Below are 10,854 nucleotides of genomic sequence, written 5' to 3' on the forward strand. Positions count from 1 at the left end.
GGGGGGGGGGGGGGGGGGGTTGGGAATAGGAGGATTTATTAACAAGCCACTAAACGTGGAAAAGAGGAATTACAATAATAAAAAAATAAATAAAGCATTAAAAACAAAAAGGGGGATATGCTCTCAGAAAAAGAAGAGCGATTATGAGAGGCATAAGAAGCCAAGCAGTCAGCGACTGAATTTCCTTGACGATAAGTATGAACAATAGTGAATTATTCAAAAGAGGATATTAGTGATTGACAGTCCGAAATTATACCTTCAATGTGCCAGGGTGATCAGCTTCAAAATTGCAGTAATTTTTTGGAATTTGACGATTATGAGCTATATATAGCGCCTCTCGAGCAGCCAAAGCTTCTGCCACATCTGAATAGGTAACTCCAACATAGATTTAGAAAGCATGTATGAAGCTAGCCAATGAGTCACGAAAAATTCCTTCAGCAGCTGCTTGTCCTGGTGCACCAAGACAAGAGCCATCCACATTTATTTAAACTATCCTTGGAGGAGGATTAAACCACTTCACATGTATAATTTGATCCGCTGGCAAGATAGGAGGATTAAGATGAAAATACTCTCTAGTCATATGAAAACTTTTATAATAAACTGATGTTGGGGATGTCCATATATGTTGAAACATCCTATCATTATGAGATAACCAAATATTCCATGGTATGGCTTTTTTTTTGCTAACGACGGATATCCAAGCCTTCGACCTGACTAGTCCCGCGGACCCATACTGACCCCACAATCGCATGGACCAGGTCATTACCGAGGTTGAATAAGAACCATTCAACTTTCATTGAAAGCAGTGAAGAACACTAAACACCCCCATCTGAGTGGCCCAAGATGTACCTAGTGGGAGTCGAACTTAAGACGTCCGAGTTTACGACTCGTACCAAGTTCATTGCTCATCAACTACACTACCCCCTTGGATAGACACAATTAATTTTCACATGGAAGGGTGATAAATGAAAGAACACCACCCATTAATGTGAGTATATCCATAAACAACATGTGTAAAAAAACCATGCTAACCCATGCTGAAGATACTCCCGTACCCCTCCCATTAACCACGCACTGATACATATCTATCTTAGCGGGGTAGCATTCTATTACCCAAACTCTTAATTGATGGAAATGTTGATTGATTAGTATTAGCCAGATGTAAAATTTCAGACCCAAAATCAATTGGTTGCCCTTATAATGGCAATCACCTTGGTATTCCATGACCATCTAGGTGGTAGTGTTGTTTTCGATCTTTTTTTATTATACCATAACATGTAATCCTGAGCATTGACATGCACCCTCTAAATAGCCTCAGCTTTTCAAGTGATTTTTGTTCCACTTAGCCAACTCCATGAAGATAGAAACTTGGACATCCGAACACGTAACTTCCGATTCACAAAATTTCACCAATTTGCCACATTATAGATACTATAAACCATCTCACTTGATTAGTTTCAGATCAAGACAAATACAAGGAAGAGGCGATCAAAAGGGAGTTTGGCATGACAAGTTATATGAATACCACTAGATTCCATGTTTGGGAGCACCAAGTCTTCATCCCAATCCAGCCTCACCAGATTGACAAATTGAATAAAGGTCGAGCAGTTCAAGTGTAAATCTATGATTTTCAGCCCTAACCTCTTCTCAAACTAATGTCTCGTCTTTCGGAACCATCATGTGACTTAGGTTCAATGGAACTCCACAACCGTATCACAATCATCTTTTAATAACATCCAAACCTCAAGTTGACACAAAATAGTGGAAAACGTTTTGTGAGAACAAAATTTCATGTATAAACAATCAACAAAAAATAACCATATATGCTTCTAAAATTGTTCCCCCTTTGTCCTTGGCCTACTTGATGCAGAAAGCAAACCTGTTACCTCAAGGTTGAAGTAGAGGGCACCACCATGGACTCGACCGAAAAAATAAAAATAAAAAGGGCTCACCCTAGGCCTTGATCCTAGAAGACTCACCAATAGCTCTTTCCATTCTTGTGTACCAATCACCAATTTGCGTGTTCTCCACCATGTCTCCACCTGATCTCAGGTATCTGATGGGTCTTAAAACAGCAAAGACTGCAAGATCAGCTAAATTAGGTTTGGAGCCCCCTGTCAACATGAGCGATGAACAAAAGTTAGTCAGCAGTAGCATGAGGAGGTATCTCATCATCTTTTCGTTTAACAAAAAGATGAGATGTACATACCTAGAAAATCCCGGCCATTTAGAGCATCCACCCAAGTTTCTGCAGCTTTGTACAGTGCTGCACGTTCATCAGTAATGTTATGTTTCTTTTTCAGATTCTTAGACACAAAATACATAGCTGCAGCTCCCGCATATTTCACTGTTAGTTTCTCTGTGAAGCTGAAATTACCTGCAGTTATGGGAGACAATTAGATGAGAATTTGATATTAAGCTTTTCCTTTTCTTTATTTTTTTTTATGGGTGGGGGGGTTAGGATTGAAGAGTGGAGCATGGATAATGACCCCAATGCAATGTCATGGTTGTATTGGTATACAATTTAACAATGTTCTGAAACCCATTTCTTTTAAATTTGATGACAATAGTTTATTGACGAATGAAAAATAACTAACTTCGAAAAATAGTTTATAGACGGATAAGACAGATAAATACCGGTTTGGCATTGAAGTCACAAAGCATGAATCAATAGTAGATAGTAGCAAATCAAGACGTATCTTCAAGAATGCAACAGAAAGCTGGAGCTAAGCAGTTTTTCATATATATTATATATCCCTAGCCCTGCCTATGGGAGGACAGAATCATCCCCTTCTTTACATAGACCAAAAGAATCCCCAACCTTCAACATTATTCTTAGAAATGTTTGCAATGAATTTACAGAATTTTCCAGACATCAATATTATTGCCACCCCCGCAACCCAAATCTGCAACACCTCTCTCCTTCGTCTCTTCTTCTCCCTACACCCCATTTCTCGAATTATCAATATCTTAGTGAACTGATCTTCCCAAAGGATCTCTGCTCCCAACACCAATGTTATTAATTATTATTATTTTTTTTTTTTAGATCTACTATCCTACTGAGCACCGCTGGCCAATGGCCAGCCTACTGGGAGCTAGTAGGGCGAATGGTGACCTACTCCTACACACACGCATCCACACCCACTCACACATGCATACAACAGGGTTCAATCCCACAACCTCCTCCTCCCCTGAGCGCCGGCTCTAATACCAATGTTATTATTTAGCAGCTGGACAAGAACTACCAGGGATCACTATGCAATAAGAGGTGGCAGGTAACAGTATTAAGAGAATCATACTATTTCCATTTGAAACTCAAAACATACATAAAAAAGGCCAATAAAGATACAGACATAAAGCACCATATGTCCAGATAGTCTGGCAACTCCCTCCAACAATAAACATGACTGTATTGAATGGCAGAATAGTATTCAAGTAGCCAATCATATTTAATTAAGGTAAGGCATAGTTGAGTCAATTTGTAAATCTAGCAACTCCCTTGATGTTCATCCACAGATGATAAGGATTACGCTAAGACAAAAGTGTGAGGAGGACAATATTTTCAGAGATAAGGTTTTTTCCCCATATTTTCATTACAGAACACCTATTAGCTACAAAATTGTATAAGGAATTCTCTGAACAGTTTCTCGCACATCCATATGTTAGATTTATCGCACCCTCTTCATCAGCTGTATCTGGAGCATTACCTAGACTAGTAAAATGAAACCAACACTTCTATCATAGATGTGAACTTGTGGAAGTGTATTAGTGTTTATGAGGACCACAATTTAAAACAATAAAGAAAGCACAGATAATATTTCTGGTCATTTAAATTTTTAAAATTGAAAAATAAGGACTTTATTATAAAATCGATCAAAGAAAAGAGGTCAGAGAAGAAGCAAAAGAAGTGAAAGGAAGATAAGAAAGATACAACCCAACAAAACTGTGTCTAATATAGAATGGTCATCCTTGATAATCCTCCTGCAACCCAAGAACAATGCAGTCCCATTTCCCACAAAATATGCTGAACTGCACATCAAAGAAAGCAGGAGACATCTTGATGCAGAAACTAAGTACCAAAGGAACAAGAGGTTGAAATAAGCCTGTGGTTCCAGATTCCTGATCTTACTAGGAATGTCAGTCCAATCCTATCTTGTCATGCAGTGTTGTTATCGGTCCTATTTTGACTGCTTGTTAGTAAGCAGTATTATTCAGGCTGGATTAGGTTCTGATAATTCCAGTAATGGTTGTGATGCGGATCCGGATTCCAAGGATTGAAATCAGATCGCTTATGGCCCACAATATATAAACTCAAATAATAAGGAGTAATGGTAGTTCTGTAAATAAATGGAACTTTAGAAAGGAGTGGCAGACTCATAGTTAGATGGAACTAAAGGCCAAGCTACAATATGTTAGTAAAAGGGTAATTTAGGAACCAGGGAGAAAATAGGACAAGAGATAATAAGGAAATAAAATTGAGGGTAGTATGGTCAAACCAGGGTTTTAAAAGACCTAAACAGCAGCCCACGATTTTCAGTCTTCTTCTCCTTGTCGTGAGAACCAGAAACCAGTGGAACTTGAAGAATCAAGCTTCAGCCAACAGAAATCAAGCCTCAACAGTTCTGAAATTCCAGATTTAATGTTGCCCAAGCCTGCTGGATCTATCCTAACCAGTACAGTTCAAAGATTCAAGCAAATACTTGGAATATAAAGTCTGAATCTTGGAACCAGCGATAGTTGCAGGTATGGTCTGCAACTGACTTCAACTCTTGTGATTACTGGGTTCTTTGGAGAGCAATGGATAAGGGTATGGATCGCAGGCAGGAGCTTCTCCTTCGGCCAGCACTGGAATGCAAATAGAACTCTGTCAGAGGAGTTCCAGCAAACCATCTTTCATTTTCTGAAATCACCCCGGCAGAGAAGAGGAACAAAGCCCAGTGATGAGGTCGTGAACAGAGAATAGAGGGTAGGAAAGAGAAAACCAGCAAGAAGAAGGAGAAGATAAGAAGGGAAAAATAAAATAAGAGAAAAATCAGAAACAAGAGAGATGGGGGTCACAGCAGTCTATATGCAGCCAAGCAAAACATTCAATTTTTTTCAAAAACTTCAAACCTGAGTTCTTCTCCATTACATGGCTATTTAAAGAAAATAATGACGTAACATTGGAAGCTAATTAAAAATGGAAACTAATCCTAAATAGCAACTGAAATAAAATCCAAGCTAACTAAAATACCACAAACTAATTTCTAAACCTAAAAAAGGAAAGTAAACAAGAGTCCCAAATCAAAGAGATCCCTACTATCGCCCAACTGCATCAGGTTGGTTTGTTATTTCAGAGTCCGAGTTAGTTTAGGACACTGCAATTAGCTGGCCGATTGGAGTTTTAATTCAGTTCTGTTTATGTTTTATTTTCCTCTTCATATCAGGTTTGATTCCATCAAGTCCCTTTTCATTCTGATTGGGTTTATGAAATATTTTAAATAGATGTACTGCTGGCCTTCAGCCCCCAATGGTTTGAAGCAATATTCAGTTCAGTTTTCTCTGTAACTTTGACTGCAGTGGACTCAGGAATGTGCTTGGTGGATTCCAATTCTGTTGAGATCATAGGTTATATCCTCTCAATGTCTATACCATGTTAATGCAAGAGTAGATTACAAGTAACTAACTCCGCAGTTTATAGCCCCAGACAATACAAATAGGAGTAAGAAACAAAGAAATAATACCATCAAATAAATCCCCAAGGATACAATACCCATATAGGAGCAAAACCAGCCCAAAACCTAACCCGATAGGAGAGAGAAAGACCTATTATAGAGCTGGAGAGAGAGAGAGGTGCGGCCAGGGCTATAGGAGTTCAATTGAATTGCACTCTTGGGCATAGATAGTCCCTAGGGAGGATAAAAAACCCCCAAAGTTGAGAGGATTCTGACGGCTGGTTGTGAAGTTACAAGCTTTCTTGATTTTCTGACCTAGGAGAGAAAACTAAGAAGAACCTTCAAGAACAGCAGCTGAATGCTTCCAACAGTGACTAAGTAAGGATCGTGGGACCCTTATGAGGCCTGGAATACCCTGATTGAAGACCTGGCTGAACAGAGTATGGAAGAGAGAAAGAGAGGAGATCGATCTCTCTCTATTCCCACTAGGATTGCTAATCGGTTCTAATTTCTACAAACTTTTATCAGAATCTGAATTATACCTCTTGAATGTTACAGAAAATACAATAAAAAAAGAAGAATAAAACAGATGGGGGTTGAGAAGGGTGAAAGAGAATAAAGGAAGTGGCTATCTCAGCCTGGGCTTCTCACCCACAGCTATCCCAGTTGCTCTAAGTATTTAGTTGCAAACTTTCTTTCATAAATGCAAACTTTCTTTTATTCAAATCTGTCCAATAATGGTACATATGCCTCTCTATTTATAGAGGGGAAGTTTACAATCATACTAATACTAGAAGCTAGTTTCCCAATAGGACTAGACACTCCTACTACAACTAGGAATTCAACATAGGACTAGGACTTGACTTTATGACTCTAACATGGAGTAGGATTAACTAACTAATAGTCCATATAGGACTTTACAACCAAGTAATGGCCTAATGGGCCTTTATTGAATTAAATAGCAACTAATTAAACTAATGAATAAAATCCCGTTTTCTTACCTTCTACCCATATTTTAGGCCTATTAAAGTGGCCCATTTAAAAAAAAAACTCATGGGATCAAAGGCCCAACACATACATAATACAACCCAAGGCTTATTTGCAATAAAATAAGCCCAAGTGACTTATCTACATCACATGTGCTTGACGATTCGAATTCGATTCAGATCATAGGTCATATCCTCTCAATTTTTACTCTACAGCATCTCTGTTTGTTCAATCAATTCTGCTTTGTTGCTGTTGCAAATTCAATATTAATTGGCTTGTGCTCAATTTTCATGAAGTGGCTTCCGTTATTCAACCTTTTAAGATTGTGATCAATTTCTGAATTTTCAGATCGGTTCTAAGAGTTCTAGATCTGCTATCTGAATCCCCAGTAGCAGTGACGGTAGCACTAATCCGAATCTGCTGATAGAATAGGGTAATAGATTGGAGTTTGGGACCATTATGAGACATTCTGTTCTGTTATAAAGTTTCTCCTTATTATGGTTTACTCTCTATTCTGTGTTCCTGCAGTAATAACCTACGGAAAGGCTATTTTCTGAGAAACTCTGCAGCATTGTTCCACAGGTTCCAATCAGTACTCGACCATAATTCTGTGCGGTACCGACAATCCTAGCCCGTTACTTAATATTTCTCATTTTGGCTGCTCTGTGATGTAGATCGACTCCATAAGGGGGAGGGGAGGTCAAAGCTGGCCCAAAATATCTGGGTCACTTTATGGTTGTCAAGCAGCAGGAGAACTGGGCAGCAATTGGCCATTGATTAGAGCAACTTCCAGCAGAATATTTTGGGGATATTTTCTGCAGTGCAGCTGCCTAATCTGGTTGTTACTTCAGCCTTCCAGAAGCCCCAGCAACACACAAAAATCCTGTGTGGGGAGGCAGTGAGCGGCAGTGAGGATCCAACGGCTGGGGTGCATGCCAGGCCCTCCCAGCCGTTGGATCCTCACTGCCACTCACCGCTCACCACTCACCACAGAAGATTGAGTCCCCCAGCAACTCCCATCAATTTTTTCCTTTTTGCAGAGTTAGAGATTTATTTACTATTTGGTTAGCAGTGGTTAAGTAATTGGTTTCCATTTTATTTGTTAACAGTTAGTTGTAATTTCTTGTCAAGCAAGTAAATTAGTTTAGGAGAATTGGTTAGTTTCCTATTTGGTTATTTTCTATTTTTGTAAGGGCTTCTCAGCCTATTTAAAGGCGCTCATTGTGAGGATTTGAAAAGTTCGAAGTAATGAAGTTGGAGAAGTATTCTTCCATGGCTGCGAGAGTCACTTGAGAGGGTGAGATGCCCAGGGGAAGGTGAGAGGCCTAACCCAAAACCACTATCCTTCTTCCCCATTTCTCACCCTCAATCAATCTCCCTCTGTCTTTCTTTATTTCTATTTCTGTTATTCTGTTAATTAGTTGAGAAGTTGTTAATTGGTCGTTTAAGGCTTGTTGAGGTTGCTAAAAAGATAAAACCAACTATAGGTGCTACTGTTTAAGGCCTGAAGACACAAAAACAGCCCCATCGAATTCCATTTTTGGTGGTTTTTCTGGGCTGGAAGCAATCAACCAGATCTCCCCAATCCTTGACCAGCTTAACTCCAGCTTTTGGGGTTTGATCACCACCCCAAAGGAGTCACTTGACCAAGAGCAGGGCCCCAACAGATGCTGTCACGACTAATTCTTGAAGCAGTTCAGAAGTTCCCTATTTTGATCCCAAATCAAGAACATCAGATCTCCACATCTGTTGGACATCTAAGGGCCAACTGTTGGGCACCCATTGGCCTCCCTAGGGGACTCCTTCAACCAGCCTTTCAGCCCCATCTGAACCACCACCTGCCAGATGCAGATTTTCTCCCTACAGTCCAGAAAACCCTAAATTCTAGGTGGAATTCTGCTGCTGTGTTACTGCACCTACACAGGCCTGCCGTGGGCCATCTTTGAAGGAGTAGTTGGCCTCATACCAAGCCTCACTCGACCAGGTGTGTTAGTCCTTTGTACCCCTACTTTGTGAGTTCTCAATTTCTTCTCATTTCAGCCCCTTTTTTCAGATTGTGTGGTTCTTCTTGGATCCTAGATCTGAAACTTAAATCTGATTTTGGTTTGGAGTTTATGCATTACCTGGGGTTATTTGCTTAGGTCAATAAACTTACATCACTCTGTTATACCCTATTCTGTGATCCTGTTCAAGCTCATTTCCTACTGGATTTTTTTCTCTGGTTCAATTTCAGTCTTCCTTACATCTCCAGCCATTGACGCCATCCATTTCACTTACTTCACTTTACTTCGACTATATCTGGAAGGGGATGATTGCACCACCCACTAGCTGCTCCATGTCCACTGGAATTATCCACTCAATTTCGAAGACTGACAGCATGGCCTGCCCCACAGTCTTATCAAAAGCACAATGCCGAAGCAAATAATTCATAGATTCCCTACTAACCATTTCACCCAGATTCCAAAATCACCAGCATCTCCAGAGAGGCCACCCAGATAAAGAAGCACATCTTCAAGGACACCAGGAAATTCCAGATCTGCATTCCTGGAATAACTACACTCTATAGCCTTAAGATCCTTTTTGGTATAACTGACTTTATCATTTCTGCATGACCCCCTTCTATCAACTACCCTGCATCCTTTTCAACCTCAAAGTTGTTCCACCTACTCCACCTCCCAGTTATCTATGGATCCCCTAAGAAGTCCTCGGATTGGATCCTCTTTGTCCACTTATCGTTCCTAGACTTCGACATTTTGTCCAAGTGACACAAGGAAAGTGCCATGAAGATCGTAAGGCTATATATATATATATATATATAGAGAGAGAGAGAGAGAGAGAGAGAAGAGAGATAATAAGCAAGATAACGGTTACTTTCAAGGAATAACCAGCCTCCAACTTAAGAAAGTAGTCTTTGATTCAACTAAACTTCATGAGAGCTTTGTTGTTCCAACTCAACTTCTTAAATCTGTGAGAGGTTACAACGATCACACTACCTCCCAACATTAACATGCTAAATTGTAGGAAACTAACCTCTCAACGTTAGCATGCTAAATTACAGGAAATTAAATAGTCCCAAGTTAACAAGCTCCTAAGGACTAGGTAAAACTCAAACCTGAAAACATAAAAGACCTTGACTCTTACTCCCTATAGACTCTTAATGAACTGACAAGTGGATAACCCACAAACACGTCATAACAAAACGTTGACCCCTTCAACTCCTTACTTTCATTACTAAAAAGCCCAACTAACTCAACACTTAAAATACATAGACACGTGGATATCTCATCACCAACCCATATCACTCACCCACGCTAAGAATGTTAGAATATATGTATTAGGGGTATATTAGGAACTATCTTATGTTAAGTTGTCCTCATATGTAATTTCTTTTATTTCTCTTATTTCTCTTATTTCTCTTTCACCTCCCTAAGGGAGGAATATGTAATTCCCTAAAACATTATTTGAATCTAATATAGGTGAGATGAGCAACAAGCTCATTCATGTTTTGGTCTCACTTCCTCTTTTCCTTCTCTCATCTTCTCTCCTCCTTCTTCCTTCCTCTCTTCCATCTTCTTCCCTCATCTCTAACCTTAGTACTTCTTATTTCTAATTTGGTATCAGAGTTGTACAAAGGTTTGGGGGACGACTAATCTTCCTTGTTCGATTCTTTAAGTCTCTCTTAGAACCCTAAAAGAAAGAGGGGTCCATTAGACGCTATATCATGTAAGAAAGTATACAAGAAAGCCTAATGGAGTTGTAAAAGCACGTTGAAGGCACTTGGAGAGAGATTTGAAGGCTACAAACATTGATTGGAGCTCACAGGGAGAGGAGAAGCCCATCACAGCACTACCACCTGCCCCAAGTTTGACTTATTTTTTCTCTCTCATCCATGCTGGGTTGGGAGTGTGGAATAGCTCAAAAGAATCACCCAAGGGTCTACATTTGACTCCCCAAGTCTCGCTTCCTGATTTTTTGTGCTGTTGGAGCACTACCCCATTTCCTATTTGCTGCCAGGTATCGCCAGTTTCTGGTTTTTCAGGTTTTATAGTCTAAAATGGATGGTAGAGTATGTGTTGCTTGTGTTCACCAGATATTTTCTCTCATATGATGCTTGTGTGTGGTTGTTGGATGAAGTTCCATAGTTGAAGTGTTTTTTTATTGGCTTTGCATCAAGTTTCTATGGTTTTCTAGCTTGCTTCTTTTTTTTTTTTTT

The 10,854-nt window shown here is 39.7% G+C and overlaps 1 protein-coding gene across 1 annotated transcript in view; it reads right to left on the reverse strand.

The window, feature by feature from the left end:
- Window positions 1-1,711: 1,711 nt before the first annotated feature.
- LOC122072765 (prostaglandin E synthase 2-like) overlaps window positions 1,712-10,854 on the reverse strand; it is a 16,353-nt gene continuing 7,210 nt past the window's right edge. Inside the window, exons 5-6 of the mRNA XM_042637165.1 lie at window positions 2,210-2,377; window positions 1,712-2,114 (exon numbers count right to left, since the gene is read on the reverse strand). Coding sequence (XP_042493099.1) covers window positions 1,954-2,114; window positions 2,210-2,377 — 329 coding nt within the window. The 3' untranslated portion in view covers window positions 1,712-1,953. The remainder of the gene's footprint in view (window positions 2,115-2,209; window positions 2,378-10,854) is intronic.

The sequence above is a fragment of the Macadamia integrifolia genome, chromosome 3, assembly GCF_013358625.1.
Source record: "Macadamia integrifolia cultivar HAES 741 chromosome 3, SCU_Mint_v3, whole genome shotgun sequence".
NCBI classification, from domain to species: Eukaryota; Viridiplantae; Streptophyta; class Magnoliopsida; order Proteales; family Proteaceae; genus Macadamia; species Macadamia integrifolia.